The sequence below is a fragment of the Salmo trutta genome, chromosome 13 (assembly GCF_901001165.1).
Source record: "Salmo trutta chromosome 13, fSalTru1.1, whole genome shotgun sequence".
Classification (NCBI taxonomy): Eukaryota; Metazoa; Chordata; class Actinopteri; order Salmoniformes; family Salmonidae; genus Salmo; species Salmo trutta.
The window spans coordinates 64,584,932-64,602,214 of record NC_042969.1 but is presented as its reverse complement, the minus strand read 5'-3'; the positions used below and the strand labels follow the sequence as shown (position 1 = coordinate 64,602,214).

Below are 17,283 nucleotides of genomic sequence, written 5' to 3'. Positions count from 1 at the left end.
ACTCATCCTGACAACCCATTCATCCGTAAAGCAGCACACTGTCGTAAACCATAACAACGTATAGTATGACGTACAGCACGTCGTACCATACATAACACTGACCTCTCCCCTCTCTGGGCCCCATGTGACTGAGCCCCAGCTAAGGGAAACGTGCAACTGAAAGACACCAGAGTCCAAAGGACACTTTCTAATGACAAGTATCTCACATAAGCACATTATACTAATAAAACATCTTAATTATCTATGTTACCCAACTAATTCTGATTCATCCACCACATGGGCTACAAGACCATCGCCAAGCAGCTTGGTGAGAAGGTGACAACAGTTGGTGCGATTATTCACAAATGGAAGAATCACACAATAAGTGTCAATCTCCCTCGGCCTGGGGCTCCATGCAAGATCTCACCTCGTGGAGTTGCAATGATCATGAGAACGGTGAGGAATCAGCCCAGAACTATACAGGAGGATCTTGTCAATGATCTCAAGGCAGCTGGGACCATAGTCACCAAGAAAACAATTGGTAAGACACTACGCCGTGAAGGACTGAAATCCTGCAGTACCCGCAAGGTCCCCCTGCTCAAGAAAGCACATATACATGACGTTTGAATGATTCAGAGGACAACTGGGTGAAAGTGTTGTGGTCAGATGAGACCAAAATGGAGCTCTTTGGCATCAACTCAACTCACCGTGTTTGGAGGAGGAGGAATGCTGCCTGTGACCCCAAGAACACCATCCCCACCGTCAAACAAGGAGGTGGAAACATTATGCTTTGGGGGTGTTTTTCTGCTAAGAACACAGGACAACTTCACCGCATCAAAGGGACGATGGACGGGGCCATGTACCGTCAAATCCTGGGTGAGAACCTCCTTCCCTCAGACAGGGCATTGAAAATGGGTCGTGGATGGGTATTCCAGCATGACATTGACCCAAAACACACGGCCAAGGTAACAAAGGAGTGGCTCAAGAAGAAGCACATTAAGGTCCTGGAGTGGCCTAGCCAGTCTCCAGATCTTAATCCCATAGAAAATCTGTGGAGGGAGCTGAAGGTTCGAGTTGCCAAACGTCAGCCTCGAAACCTTAATGACTTGGACAAGATCTGCAAAGAGGAGTGGGACAAAATCCCTCCTGAGATGTGTGCAAACCTGGTGGCCAACTACAAGAAACGTCTGACCTCTGTGATTGCCAACAAGGGTTTTGCCACCAAGTACTAAGTCATGTTTTGTAGAGGGGTCAAATACTTATTTCCCTCATTAATTTATAAAATTTTTGACATGCGTTTTTCTGAATTTTTGGTGTTATTCTGTCTCTCACTGTTCAAATAAACCTACCATTAAAATTATAGACTGATCATTTCTTTGTCAGTGGGCAAACGTACAAAATCAGCAGGGGATCAAATACTTTTTTCACTCACTGTATACACACCCCCTTTGAATCAGCTGCTGTTTTCTCGAAGGAGAAAAGCATGCACACATTTAAAAACGATACGCTACTTATCCTTTTATCTATAATGTCTTGCATACAACAAGTTCAATTGGTTTTTGCACTTTACACATTTATTTGGGGATTCCACCCCTCTAGATGTCTTTTGCTTGATGACGCATGAGTGGAGAAGGAGAGTCTCATTTCATAGAAGCGCATTTGTTTTCACTTTTCTCTCCTTGCCTCCACTCCGCGATTACCTTTGACCTTTTTCAAAAGCAGGCAAGGAGAGGACAGAGGAGAGGACGCGAGGAGTCGAACAAAACCAATGGAGATTCTCTCTTCGTCTTGTCACTATAGTTTTTGTAACTATTGTGTGTGTTGTCACAAAATACATTCACCATGACAACTCAAGCAACTTGCTTCCTTTTTAACAAGGAAAAACAAATCATCTGTTGATGTGACACATAACTTTGTGGTTAAAACCAAAGACTGACACTGAAGACAACCAGGAAATCGTTTCTATGTTGAATTTCTTTTCCAACCTGGTTCATGCATTGCAAATCATAAAACCTTCATAGCCATGCTACATCTGCCAACACAGTTTGAGTAGCTCCTATCAGACATCTCATGCAACTCCTTTTATCAATTTAAATAGAAAATGGGGAATGTTTGTCAATCTAGTTTGTTGTTTAATCTAAGTTGTTAGACATGTGCTCTCATAGTTGACCCTGGTGACAGAAAGCAACTTTGTAGAGGTACACAGAGGGCCTCTTGTCACCTTTGTTAGAGTAATGTCACTGTCTCTGGTCCAGACCGGATACAGCTGAAACCCACTTTCAGTTCTGCTGGTCTGCTGGAGACAAGGGAGAGAGAGCAGTTACAGGAAACATATCAAAATATCAATTAAAGTTTACAAATGCTCCCTACAAAAACAGAACTGAAAATACACACCTACTGTTTCCACTTCACACTAAATGTATTATATGTAATGTATTTTGTATTGTAATGATACGTTGTATGTAATGTAATGTATTGCATGTCAAGCACTTTCATATGGGGTCAATATCATGCCAAATGTATTGTGAACACACAGCATGTCTTTTGTATTTGTGTATCATGATCTGTACAAATAAGTAGCAATCCACAAATGTAAATCACTATCCACAAACAAACACCTTTTGATTTGTATATCGATATATTGCATTACAATTTTTTTATAACTGCAGATATGCAGGTCATTTCCAAGAGCCTTAAGTAAAATGACTTCCATAAAGATTTGCAGATAGGAGAGATATGCGCAAACATGACAGATATGGCAAACCTGCAACTCCATAGTTGCAGGTTCGGGAGCTTCAGCAATACGACTTCACAGTGGTGCACAGGGCAGGGGCACGCCACTCCAAGTCCCGTCAGCCCTGTACTGCAGACGGGTGCCGCCACTGTGAGAGGGCCGTGAGAGGGAGCTGTGTGCAGTGGAGAGGGTCTGTGCCACAGTGTGTCGGGCGAGCAGGCTTGTCTGCTGTGAGCTGCAGATTGCCGCTGTGGGTGAACGGAAGCAGCAGCAGGGACGGGACACAGACCTACAGCCAGTGCTACAGTGGGTAGAGGCACAGGTGAGGCCACCATGGGAAGAGGTGACAGCGCTCTCACTCGCGACCACAGGGTTGTGGTCAAAGTTTGAGAGACTGCGGCTGGCTGATGGTGTGCTACAGTGGGCATGGAAGGAGACAGCTACGGGAGAGGACAGGTGGCAGGTGGTGGCCCCAAAAGCATTGCGAGAGGCTGTGCTCCAGAGTACTCATGGGGGGGTGGGGACTGGACACTTTGGGGTCACAAAAACACTCCGCCACCTCCGTCAGGGCTTTTACTGGGGGCAACTTTAGCCGCCGCTGTGACAACTGCACAGCAAAAAAGGGCCCTCCAGCTCCAACAGTTCCCGGTGGGGGCTCCCATGGAGAGGGTGGGAGTGGATGTAGTTGGGGCATTCCCCACCACAGACAGTGGAAACCTCTGGGTGCTCATGGCCATGGACTATTTCACAAAATGGCCTGGGACCAGGAGGCAGAGACCATTGTCGACACCCTGACAGCAGGGTTTTTCAGCAGGTTCGGAGCTGCGGAGTTCATCCACAGCAACCAAGGCAGAATCTTTGAGTCCCGTGTGTTCGCCACCATGTGTGAGAGGCTGGGTATGTAAAAGACCCACACTCCTCCTCTCCATCCTCAAAGTGATTATGTGAACAGCCACTGGGAGAGGGGGAGAGGGGGACTCACTGATTGACTTTGCAAACAAGACAAACTGGCACAGACAGACAGAAAACACAGGTATAAATACCCAGGAAATAAGTGGAGAAGATGGGCAACACCTGGAGGGGGGTGGAGACAAGCACAAGGACAGGTGAAACAGATCAGGGTGTGACACATACTATAATTGCTGCAACCTTGAAAGGCAGGCATCAACATGGCCGAATGAGAGGCTGTAAGCGATTTATAGAAATCACTTTCTACGGGTACAAACTTTTTTTCTACAACTACAAATCACTTTCTGCGTGTGATAACTTTTTTCTACGACTACAAATTGCTTTCGACACGTGACAACTTTTAGTTTTTTTCTTGTAGTCAAATCCCTGCCAAAAGTCAGGTGACCTAAGCGCTTCCAAATATGGAGTTGCAGGTTTGCCATATCTCTCCTAGGTACAAATCTTTATGGCTCTCATTTTACTTAAGGCCCTTGGAAATGACCTGCATATCTGCAGTTTTAAAAACATTCTAATGCAATATATCGATTTACAAATACAAATCAAAAGGTGTTTGTTTGTGGATAGTGATTTACATTTGTGGAAAGTGATTTACATTTGTGGATTGGTACTTATTTGTACAGATCATGATACATGACCACAAAATGCATGCTGTGTGTTCACAAAACATTCGGCATGATATTGATCTCATACTTTTACACAACCCAAGGGTTTACATGACAACAAGGCAAGAGCCACCACCCCCCACAACCCCCACTGTCTGTCTGTCTGACAGTGAGGTTGTGATGTCATCACCTCATAGCATTGAGCACACCAGAATAACTTTTTTCATGTGCAGTGTACGGAAGAGCATATATGAGAAGTTATCAAAAACTTTTGATAGGTTACAAGCAAGTTACGATCAGACTGATTTGGTTTAAGCAGTTTATTTTTCTTAGACCTTCGTTACTAACTGATTTGATTTGATTTAGACCTAACATGTTCCACTAGAAACATGATTCGAGGACACATTTTGCTGACTGGTATGTATTCTGTTTTTGAGCATTAGGCATTCATTCATTCAATTAATGTAAAGAGTGATAAAAGGTCTGTATCGTCACTTCAGACCTGACATCTCTTTGTTTTACAGTGATATGCACAGTAGCAGGCTTCAACATTTTCACAAAACCAGTAAAGCATTTTCAGAATGATGATAAACTATTTGGGCAAACTACTGTTCAGTCCAAAGCTGGGTAAGTCACTATGGCATCATCTGTTATATGTTATGTCAAATGAATTTGTGTTCATGTCATATAGACCTACAGTACTGTATTACATCTAGACTTTGTTCTCCTTATCCATGTTCTCTTATGTAATTCAACAGGGTATTGGTTACATCACCAAATTCTAGACACCAGAAAGTATTCAGTTGTGGTCTGGAAAAATGCACAGAAGTCAATATCTCAGGTAAACTATGCCACTCTTGCTAATCCAAATTTCAGAAGTAGGTTCAGTTATTCCAGTACATTTCAGGGCTTGTTTTTGTTAACCATATGCTGAATCCAAGTCAACTTGTTTTGTAGCCAATGCAGGTAAAGGACTCCGACCCATCGTGGCAGTAACCAACAGTTTGACTGGAGAGATGGAGCAGCACATGGTATTTATTCTACAACAGTTTTCTACATTCATAGAGATAACCTATTTAACCTGCTGTGTTGCCTTTTATTGAGCCATTTAATTTGCCATTCACAATAAGTCACTCATGAAAGTGTCATGAATTTTTATGACATTTGTCCATGATTTGTACATGATGACACAGTATATTGGCTGTATGACAAATAGTTATAGTAGTTCAAGACTACTAAGAGCTGTGTTGTATTTCATTTCTGTGTATAAATGAGAGGGGGAGTGAGGAGTGAAGTATTGGGGGGGGAGTAAATCACATAAGAGTAGCAGCAGTAACAGCAGTAAATCACATAAGAGTAGCAGCAGAATCGTCGCCTCGTCAATTGTCTCTCAGCAAAGCCACAGCTTCCTCCTTTGTAGGCGTCAGATGCTAGTAACGTCTGCCTTTCACATGACTTCCCTTTCAGCATGATCAATGGGTCCCACTCTTCCCGTTAAAACTTTTTCCGATGTAACTGATTATTTTCTGCTACTGTTAGATTGTTTTTGCTAGATAGACTCACAGAGAAGGACCACATCTCTGGTCTAAAACAATACATAATTGTCTGTAAGTCTAGCATAGAAATGCTTCCTCAAACTCTGTTGATAAGATTATTGAGAGTGTTCTCTGACTGTGTCTGCTGCAGATATTAGTTGTGTTCTCACCATTAAGTGTCACTGTGGTCACATTCAGACAGACACTTGCATGCACGCAGGCATCCACATCCGCTTTTTGAGCACAAGGTGTAGGAAATACCATACACTGCCCTGTTTGTCCAGCGAATTAAATAAAGTTCAAATCGTCTTTATCTTGGGCCCTATGTTGCTCCAGGAATTAAGAGGATTAAGTCAGTAAGCAAGTTATCTTGTACACTACCAAACTGATCAGGCCATAGAGTTATCCTGCTCAACAGTATGCCATGTGGCCTGATGACTTGCTCTGCTCTCCTCTCACCAGGTCTGTCAACAGGTCAGGAAGAAGAAGAACATGAATGAGGATCTTAATGCAAACTGTACACTCCTGTCTGGCCTTCTGAAGCATGAGGTGTATTATCCTGCCACGCTAGGTAGGCATTCCTATGATATTGAACCAATGGAAACAGCTGTTAAAAAGTTAGATCTCAGATGAACATAGGGAAATGTAGACTATGGAAACACACTGTACATCCGCGCCATATATGGAGTGTAAAGTTAGTAACGAATGTCTACATTTTCTGAATTGAAGTTGTAGATCAACTGGAAAGAAACATCTCCATCAATAACAACAATAACAACAACAATAACAACAACAACAACAGTGATGAGGATGATGAGAAGGATGGTGGGTCTACATTTATTACAAATACAGGGAAGTGATGTTCATGTCTGATTTTTTGTTCATGTACAATATCGCTGTTTTGTTTTTAGATCCCGGGACTGAGATTGCATTTGTACTTGATGGATCTGGTAGCATTGAAAGCGAAGACTTTAAAAGGGCAAAAGATTTCATCACAACTGTGATGAAAAATGTTTGGGAGAAATGTTTCAATGTAAGTATTGATCAACATTAATGCACACTTCAACAAAAGATTTGGCCACAAAACTGTGCTTTCTCTTGAATTGGCATTAAATAAAATGAATGATAATGCTTTATTGTGATAACAAAATTAATTGTTTTTTCTTTTTAGTGTGAATTTACTGTTGTTCAGTATGGATCGAAAATCAGAACTGAACTGTCATTGAAGGAGAAAGACGGGCCAAAAGCTATTGAAACGGTCAAAAACATTAAACAGATCGAAAATGCCACAATAACTGCTTCAGCTATTATCTATACAATGTAAGTACCATAATATTATCTATACAATGTAAGTACCATACTATAGGCCCATATTTTATATAATTTAGATTGCAAATATCATTACATTGTTGAGATTTGTTTAAATTTGTATTTTCAGTGAACATGTTTTTGTTCCTGAGAATGGGTCCAAAGAGGACTCCAAGAAAATCATGATAGTGGTGTCAGATGGAGCAATATCCCATTGGGATAAGGAACATTTGGAAAAAGCTAAGAACTTGCTTGAAACAAAAAATATCACCAGATTTGCTATTGGGGTGAGTTTTCACTATTGTGTATCTTTTAATTAATCTTCCTGACTAAAGTAACAGGTTTAATCGATTCAATGAAAAAGTTAGCTCATATTCTGGTATGTCAAGACATACATTTTCTCTGTACATTTATGAATCACAGGTTGGTAATCAAACCAAAATAGACGAGTTGAAGATTATTAGCAACAGTGAGAGTAACCTGTTCTTGGTTGGTGACTATAAAGCCTTGGAGGGCATCCTCTCCAAGCTAGAGACCAGTATCATCAAAGGAATCGAAGGTAACACTAAAAGGCTGTAATCATCAGTGTAACCTTTACATTGTGTCCCATTATCGTCATATACTGTATGTGTGCAGTTTAATGTAGGAGGTCTAGGGTAGTCTAACACTGACAGGCTGTAAGGTGCAGTTTGCGTCCTACTCCATGAGAAATATTATTTCTGACTCACTTTAAAACAAAATGTTTGTGTTGCTCCAATTTATGAACCAGGAATCAAGCAGGGGGATGGCTTTCAATTTCAACTCGCCGAGGCTGGATTCAGTAATCACATTGCACTAGATGTAAGTTGTTTGGGTTTCAACTTAGTTTTTTTACACACTGGTTTTCTAGTTGGTTTAAGACCAAAGTCTGCAGTCTGACCATATATGAGATGCAGTTTGAGGATCATAATAGTATCTCTATCCACTCTCTATTTTTTATTGGCATCTGGCTATAACATCCATTCCCTCCTCTTCCTAGGGGTCCTTACTGTTCGGCGCTGTGGGGGCCAATGACTGGAGTGGAGGAGTGATCTTAAAACACCCCAAGGACAATAAGGTCACCTTCTTAAATGAGTCATCCTCAGAGTCAAGGTTCTCCTACTTAGGTACGTTATGGGACATGTAATCTCGGTTACCCAGAAGTAAAATTCTCGCAAAGTTTAATTCGTCCACAACAGATTATGGGACATGCCGTTTCACACACAAAGTTTCTGAAGGTTTTTGTTTTGTATTCCTCATCCTCATCCCGAGGCCATAACTGAAGGTCAGAGCTGCCAACTCTCACGCATTGGCCATGAGACACACAAATGTGTCCCTCTTCTCACGCCACACCTCTTATATCTCAAATATTGAAAACTACTGCATTTATTTTTCAAATTAGTCCATTAAATAGACAGCGTGTTAAGTTTTCAACTGTGCTCCAAATCGTTTTGAAATCAGAGAATCTGCGCCTGCAATTTAACATCACAAGCGGAACCTCTATCATTGTCCTGTCTTGCCACAGCAGGAGAGAGAACGTTCTTCGCTGAGTTTATAAACAGTAAAAAGAGCAGCATGGTAGCGCTGTTTTATGAACAATGTTACTCCTGTCCCTATTGCGTATGTTTGGTAGGGTGACCTGATTTGTAACTCTGAAAATCATTTTGACAAACATATTTTGAACCCAAAAGTGTAAGTTCGATTCTAGTGCGAGGACAAGACATAATGATTTGGTTAGGGTGTAGGGACAGATTTATGTAATCTAACAGGAACACAACTGTTATTCCCCACACTCATTTTATTATTCCACTTCTTCCAAATTTTGAAAGTGTAACCACATACTTGAAATCTGATATGCCTACTTGTATTTTTGCAGCCATTCATGGACAGTTTTGAATAGTCATAAAAATGAGCATGGGATATTAAATGCTCCAGGTATCAAATATAATTTTTGACATTTTAATGTTGTGCACATGCTAGGTAGAAATGGTGAGGGGACTCTCAAAGCACCATATTTTGTCTATGTAAAGAAAGATGATGGCAAGGATCTTCAACTAGTAGGCATAAACCACCTGAACATTTATATTCATTAGATTTTCCTTGAAGGTTGGGTGATTTTGCGAAATTTGCCCTATTTTAAAGTGAGAGTTGACCCAAATTACAAAATATAATTTGGTTACCCACTGCCATCAACCATTAATATTAACATTTCCTCTGCAGAGCCTTGGTGTAGTGAAAACACTCCCCAGGACGTGCCACATACAACTTTCCACCTGAGAACAGAGATCAGTCCCTGCTTCCAAGCTTCCCGCTGTTTCTAGAATCTCATTTCATTATCGCCTGAATAAAGTGTAAAACCACCTAAAAAATATTAGCATGCTTTAAATGTCATCCCCCAAAAATCTAAAAGTAACAAAGTTGTCGAATTTGGAGTGTTCATTTAATGTTCAAAGCATCCTGAATACACCTGACCTGTGGTTTTTATTGAAAAAAAATCCACCCTAGTCATAGGCCTAAGCCATGTCAAAATATGTAGAATTGCAGGAACTTAGCTATAAAACAGTACAATGTTCCTGGGGGAGGACTCTCAGTGCCCTTTCTTGGGGTTGTGCCAAAGGGCAATGAAATTCACATAGCATATCTCACTCCAAGCTTTCTTCAAAAGTTGGCAGTCCTTCTTGAATGTATTCTGTTAACTTCTGTCTGTGTGTCCCAGGTTACAGTGTTGTGTCTGCCATGGGCCCCTCAGGGACTCTGTACATCTCAGGGGCCCCTCGTCACAACCTGACTGGTGGGGTCTTTGTCTTTATTGCAACTTCACACAAACTGCAGGAAATACTACTGGGTGACCAGGTAGGTCTATGTGTATAACAGATATATTGTGAAATCCAAGAAATCAACTTGGACAGGTACTGTATCCATCTTTGGTTCCACTTTTAATAGTACACAACCTGATGCTTACTGCCATCGTGTGGAGGTTACAAATAATAACCCAAATCTCCACTCTACAGGTGGGCTCTTACTTTGGCTCTGTGCTATGTGCCCTGGACTTTAACGGGGACACTAAGACAGACTACCTGCTTGTAGGAGCACCGTACTTCCACCAGAGAGGAGAGGAGGGCAGAGTGATCATCTTCAAGCTAAACCAGGTCAGTAGAAATGCATTCATAAAATTGTATTTCAGTGCTCATAACTGTACTTTTCTGATGATTGTGAGGGTTGTGTCCCAGGCCCAGGGTAAGTTTGATAAGGAGTCCTGGGAGTGGCATGGGCTGGACAGCTACATATATGCCAGATTCGGTTCTGCCATCTCTTCTGTTGGAGACCTGGACGGAAACGGATACAATGACGTGGCAGTTGGAGCTCCTCTGGAGGACGATGAGATATGTGGCTGTTCTGGGAGCATCTATATCTATAACGGAGTCCAAGAAGGACTTCAGAGGGACCACTCTCAGGTGATTTAGTAGAAGTCTAGCTTGCTGACAAAGAGCCTCTTGCTATGATCCTGATGCCTGCAGTGAAAGGACTTTATACAGAACATCACACATAGTGTTGTTCTTGTTCTTACTTCTAGAGAATTAAAGCTGCAGAGTTTGAGATGAAACTCCACCACTTTGGCCAGTCTGTGAGTGCCTTCTCTGACAAAAAAAGTGCTGACGGGAGGAGACAGCTTTACATCAGTGTCGGGAGCCAAGGCACTGTCACTGTCCTGAAGTGAGTATAGACAGCAGGAATATATGTCCAGGAAGCTCTGTACTGTATATGTCCACCACAGATGTGTATACGGTTTCATTTAGTAGAATGCTCTTTAAAAAAAAGGTGCTATCTAGAACCCCTAAGTGTTCTTCGGCTGTCCCCGTATGAATCGCTTTACAGTTCTAGGTAGCAGCTTGTTTAAAGAGTGTATGCACTGTTCATTTACTGAATAATCTCAAAACTCTGAATTTCTACCAGAACAATCCCTGTCATCGTGTTTAAACCCAAGCTGACCATGAAGCCTAACACCATCCCCACATCCGCACAGACAAACTCAAAAACCAAGATGGAGCAGGTCACCCTGGCCATCTGCTTCCAAGCACAAAGGGGAAATATTGGCTGTATGTACAGTACAGTTCTCATCACCCATCGTCTCAGTTGATATAAACTAGAAAATGTAGATGTATTTGTTCGGAACTACTGAATCACTTATTTTGATCCATGATTTGCTTGTTTTTCAGCTCATGAAGAACTTCCCATATCTTACAACATAGATCTGGATGCAGGTCAAAACAAAAAGCGCCTGTCTTTTGATGACAAAGCAAATGGGGAAGGCATCTTCACTATATTTCATGATACAAACTGCCTTAACCCCATCAAATTGATTTTTACGGTAGGTTTCTGAGGCGTCTACATTCATTACAAATATTATCTTTAAATCTCTATTTTAAAGTATGAACAGTCTCCAGTAAGACTTACTGATGATACTTAATCACACGAGAGAGAGGGATAGACACATGTAGTTTTTTTCTCTCTTTCAGGGTTGCTATGACTGCTTCTCACCGATAGAGATCAAGCTAAACTTCAAGTTGAATACCACTGAACCACCTCTCCGCATTCTGGATTTCTGTACTCCCACAGAGTTCACAGAAAAGGTGAGCATTTGGTAGCCTACTCAACAAAGTTGTGAAAAACTGTTCAAGAGTCCTTTTTAATTATAATTATTATTATGCTATCGTATGTGCTGTCAATTGAAATCTTCAGATTCAATTTGAGAAGGAGTGTGAGGTGAAAGACAAATGCAGGGAAAACATACCCCTATCTGATTCAAGGCTGAGGTAAATTAGTTTTCAATCACAATGCCATTATTTTTCTATATCGTGTCTTCTCCTGTCTACAAACATCTTTAACAAGGTGAAAATAATAAGTCATTGATTTTATACCCAAACAGATGATTTATTGTCCTTTTTATCCTATCATTTGTGTAACAGCAAGGACATGGTCATAATCGGAACGACCCAGAACTTGATGATTGACTTCAATCTGACCAACGTTGGGGATAGTGCCTACATGACAACACTTGTCCTGGCATATCCCAACATGCTCCTTTTTAACAAGTTCACAATGGTAATTTCTCCTCACTGAAACAAAAATGATTTTGTTGAGTGCTTAGAACAAGATTTGAGGTTGGAAATATTAGATCAGCTTTGTTGCATTGACTGACAAAGGAGTCAGCAACTGACTGACTATTGTTCTGGTCATCATTCACAGAAAATGGAAGGGTCTGTTTGTGAGAACCAAGTTAAAGAGAATATTTCTTATTTGAAGTGTCGTCTCTTACATCCAGTCTTCAAGAAAAATACCCAGGTACCGATACCCACCATGACTTCATTAATACAGCCTAGTGGCATTGCTCATGCTAAATGTCTCCCATCAAAATGTCCTTTTTCTCTGACCTTTTTTTTATTTTGATACCCTAGGTACATTTCTCCATCTCCTGGCAGCTTGTGAACAAGAAATCAGAGATGCGAGAGGCTGAGATCACAGCAAACCTAACATGGTTTGAAGCTTTCCATACCGATACTTCTTAAATGATCTTCGTGTTGAGTAAAAATGTAGCATTTTTGTATTTTATTTTAATGAAGTTGTCTACATTTGTCCTTCCTATCATTGTTTTTAGTGAGAATAGTGGCACCCAGGTTTTGGATTTTAAGACGTACCACTTTGGAATAAAGAATGCTTTAAAGGTCCAACTGACTGGGTGAGTTAAGACTGAACGATAGTAAGAGAGGGATGATTTCAAGGCAAAGAATGTCTTTATAAATCCTACTTAATGCTGTTGAATGTTGGATTTCAATTCCATTCAATTCATCTTTATTTTTCTGCTACCTTGTTGTTTACAGGGAGGCCACACCGAACATTGTAAAATTCACGGACCAAACCATTGAGAAAAAAGACCTGACATTTAAGTTTCAGGTATGCTTGCTATGTTTCCGTATGTTTTCTTCTTTCTATAATGTGTTCAAATCAAGTTAAATTGATTTATAAAGCCCTTTTTACATCAGCCGATGTCACAAAGTGCTTATATAGAAACCCAGCCTAAAACCACAAACAGCAAGCAATGCAGATGTAGAAGCAGAGTGGCTAGGAAAAACTCCCTAGAAAGGCAGGAACCTAGGAGGAAACCTAGAGAGGAACAAGGCTCTGAGGGGTGGCCAGTCCTCTTCTGGCTGTGCCTGGTGGAGATTACAAGAGTACATGGCCATTAAGGCCAGATTTTTCTTCAAGATGTTCAAACGTTCATAGATGACCAGCAGGGTCAAATAATAATCACAGTGGTTGTAGAGGGTGCAATAGGTCAGCACCTCAGGAGTAAATGTCAGTTGGCTTTCATAGCCAAGCAATGAGAGGTCGAGAGAGAGGTCGAGTCAGTCAGTCCAGGACAAGGCAAAAACGTCCGGTGAACGGGTCAGGGTTCCATAGCCGCAGGCAGAACAGTTGAAACTGGAGCAGCAGCACGACCAGGTGGACTGGGGACAGCCAGGAGTCATCAGGCCAGGTAGTCCTGAGGCATGGTCCTAGGACTCAGGTCCTCTGGGAGGGGAGAGAGAGAATTAGAGGGAGCATACTTAAATTCACACAGGACACCAGATAAGACAGGAGAATTACACCAGATATAACAGACTGACCCTAGCCCCCTGGCACATAGACTTTCGCTGCATAGATAATGGAGGCTGAGATGGGGAGGGGGGCAACCAGGCAGGATATAACCACACGCATTTTGCCAAAGCACAGCCTCCACACCACTAGAGAGTCAACAGACCACCAACTTACTGAATATAGCCCACAAAGATCTCCTCCACCGCACAAGCTCGAGGGGGTGCAAAACCGGACAGGAAGATCACGTCAGTGACTCAACCCACTCAAGTGACACACCCCTCCTAGGGAGGGCATAGAAGAGCACTAGAAAGCCAGTGACTTAGCCCCCGTAATAGGGTTAGAGACAGAGAATCCCAGTGGAGAGAGGGGAGCTGGCCAGGCAGAGACAGCAAGGGCGGTTCGTCCACCCAGTGCCTTGCCATTCACCTTCGCACCCCTGGGCCAGACTATACTCAATCATAGGACCTACTGAAGAGATGAGTCTTCAGTAAAGACTTAAAATGTTGAGACTGATTCTGCATCTCTCACATGGATAGGCAGACCATTCCATAAAAATGGAGCTCTATAGGAGAAAGCCCTGCCTCCAGCTGTTTGCTTAGACATTTTAGGGACAATAAGGAGGCCTACGTCTTGTGACCGTAGCGTACGTGTAGGTATGTACGGCAGGACCAGATCGGAAACATAGGCAGGAGCAAGTACACGTAATGCTTTGTAGGTTTACAGTAAAACCTTGAAATCAGCCCTAGCCTTAACAGGAAGCCAGTGTAGAGAGGCTTGCACTGGAGTAATATGTACACATATGTTGGTTCTAGTCAAGATTCTAGCAGCCGTGTTTAGCACTAACTGAAGTTTATTCAGTGCTTTATCGGGGTAGCCGGAGAGTAGAGCATTGCAGTAGTCTAATCTAGAAGTGACAAAAGCATGACAAAAGCATGTTTGCGTCTTTAATGTGCTTGCTGAAAGCAAGACCACTCTAGAATTGTACATACATATTATTATTCCGCCCACTAGTGCTTAAACCACAGGAGCGTAGCTATCGAGACCAAACAAACTTTAGAATGTCCAGACTGTTCCAACATATAAAATAATTGTTTATGCTATTTATACTTTGTATAGCATAACTACATTTGCATAAATCATCATGAATCCGATGTCAACCACAAGAACACAGTGACACTTCAAGTGCTACTGCTCGTTAACCATTTCAAATACAAACATAAAAAAACTAACATTTTCAAAACGTTATAAACGATAACAATTCAAATTAGATCAAATTAGCATAAAATAACCCACCAACAACAATAGTAACTCTTGAACCGTCCAAGCTACAGACATCAAACCAACTTTCACATGTTCAGGCTATCCTATCAATCAAATGATCCTTCAAGACAAGCTAGCAAGCACACACATTTTCTTCAGGAAATGTACTTTTCTAGTTCTATAATGTGTGTGTTTGCATCTTTCTACAAATATTTTCTCCCTTCCAGCTTCACGGTGAGAACAAACACAATGCAACTATACGCGTTAACATTACAATAACAGTACAGGCACGTCACACCAAAATTACAATCAAGAGTATTACACCTAAGGTATGTTAAAAACATCCAGACATTTCTATTGTTATAATATTTGGTACCCAGTATTCGGTCCCTGACAATCATTTGGTTTGGATTCCAGGGGAGATGTGGAAATCCAGAAGTAAATGTGAGTTCCATCCTTTCCCATTACACCTATAATATAAAATGATTCATGAAATCAAAATATTATGCAGCATATTTGTCTTAATTTGTCAGCAAGAAATGACAAATAAGAAGTATATTAGCCAAAGTAACATATCTACAATGGTTAAATGTCACTATTTTGACATAATGAGAACATGTTGCATTTTGAGTAGTAAATATGTGTTATTCTTCCAGGCCTTCGGGGAGTATCTCATTCAGTGTTCAGTGACAGATGTACAGGAAATCACGGTTGAGGCTGAGGCTTCAATCAGAGACGTTTTGGTTGGTAGATGCACGTTTATTGACTTCCTCTGCAATATAGAGATGAAGATCCTTACACATTTTATGATCAAAAGGCTTTGTTGTGACCATCCATCATCAATCATTACAGGGTAAATCTGAGAAGATTACAGCTAAAGCCACTCTGGGATTTGATGAAGACCGATTCGAAGCACTGGAATTGAGATCGATGGAATCAGTGGGTTAAACGTTCAATAATAGAGATGTCAGATTTAAATAATTGAAAAATTATATTTATTCATTTACGTACATTATTGGAAACGATCTTGCTCTGTCTGCTCTGCTTTGTGGTTCTGCTTCCTAGGTGGAGGTGATGATTATCAAACTGGCAGTGGAGAAATCATTGCCCGTCATCATCGGTGGCTCCATTGGAGGCTTTCTATTTCTAGCCATAATCATTGTCATACTCGTTAAGGTAATAATGAGTGTTTTTGATGTTTTTGTACATTGAATACATGTTCAACTACTTTAGCTGGGCTTGATTGAGCTTGCATGAACCAATAGAATAATCGTAGAAGTGCAAACCCTGCCAATCTAGCACTCAAGACAGGCTAAATCAAACACTAAAACTACTTGAAAGATTTCAATTTGAACCCAGGTCTGACTGCAGTACATTATTTCGGTTAAAGCATCAAGGCATCACTACTCTAATCTTTCCTTTTCGAACTTGCAGTGTGGCTTTTTCAAACGACGCCATCAAAAGGATATAGCAATGGATGCTGAGTGATGCTCTGTCACTGGTAAGATTAGGGCTAAATGCTAAATTAGCATTTTGAAAGCTGGAGCCTTGTGTAACTTGGGGGATTTTACCATAAATAAATATTCCAACTGCACGCTGGATCTGCATGGTGTTCCACTGAACTTTAGCCTTAGCAGCCAAAATGCCCATAAGAAATTTGCATTGTTGAGTGATTTAATGAGAACTTTGAAATATGATAAAGCCATGTGATCGCTTTGTTTTGAGTATTTTGTTAAATATTGTTTTGAGTATTGTACATTCATACATATTCAGATAATTGACTTACTGTGATGACTGTTTTAAAATATTTTATATTGTACGGTTTTATACAAAATATTACTCAATTAGAATATAGCACACTTTTTAAAATGGATGTTTGTATTATGATGAGAACTTTGAAATATGACAAAGCCACATCATTGTTTTGAATTTGTTAATTATTTTGTTATGTATTGCATATTTCTACATAGAGATAATTGACTTACACTATGTCTGTGTTTTTAAAGTATTCTATACGGTAAGGTTTACTATAAAATATTACTCATATTTCTACTGTACATTTGCTTACCTTGGTGTAAATTGCCTCAATGTTTTTGTTTTAAAATGTTTGCTCTAAAGAACTAAATACAAAGATTAAATGAAAAATATTATCTTGAAAGCAAAACCTGATTTTCCTGTTATAAATCTCAACATGCTTTGTAAAAAGGTTAAATAAAGTCTCAGCTGCTGTTAAAGTTTATTT

General features: G+C 40.7%; 1 protein-coding gene across 1 annotated transcript; it reads left to right on the top strand.

Moving 5' to 3' along the window:
- Positions 1-4,484: 4,484 nt before the first annotated feature.
- itgae.2 (integrin, alpha E, tandem duplicate 2) lies at positions 4,485-17,205 on the top strand. The gene is made up of 31 exons (XM_029773107.1): positions 4,485-4,701; positions 4,809-4,911; positions 5,043-5,125; positions 5,242-5,315; positions 6,282-6,390; positions 6,549-6,644; positions 6,731-6,852; positions 6,991-7,139; positions 7,258-7,414; positions 7,551-7,686; positions 7,897-7,967; positions 8,146-8,272; positions 9,862-9,998; positions 10,157-10,294; positions 10,376-10,600; positions 10,720-10,859; positions 11,100-11,242; positions 11,363-11,514; positions 11,663-11,776; positions 11,886-11,959; positions 12,113-12,248; positions 12,393-12,488; positions 12,602-12,681; positions 12,802-12,882; positions 13,025-13,097; positions 15,269-15,370; positions 15,459-15,485; positions 15,698-15,784; positions 15,894-15,980; positions 16,107-16,217; positions 16,476-17,205. Exons 1-31 carry the CDS (start codon positions 4,674-4,676, stop codon positions 16,527-16,529), a joined length of 3,312 nt encoding a protein of 1,103 aa, XP_029628967.1. The 5' UTR covers positions 4,485-4,673; the 3' UTR covers positions 16,530-17,205.
- The last annotated feature ends 78 nt before the right edge of the window (positions 17,206-17,283 follow it).

Excerpts from the sequence above, each read along its gene's own strand:
- itgae.2 (XM_029773107.1), top strand. The coding sequence starts at position 4,674 with ATGATTCGAGGACACATTTTGCTGACTG. Across the intron at positions 7,968-8,145 it reads GTAATCACATTGCACTAGAT|GGGTCCTTACTGTTCGGCGC; the intron begins GTAAGTTGTTTG and ends TCCTCTTCCTAG. Across the intron at positions 10,860-11,099 it reads GGCACTGTCACTGTCCTGAA|AACAATCCCTGTCATCGTGT; the intron begins GTGAGTATAGAC and ends AATTTCTACCAG.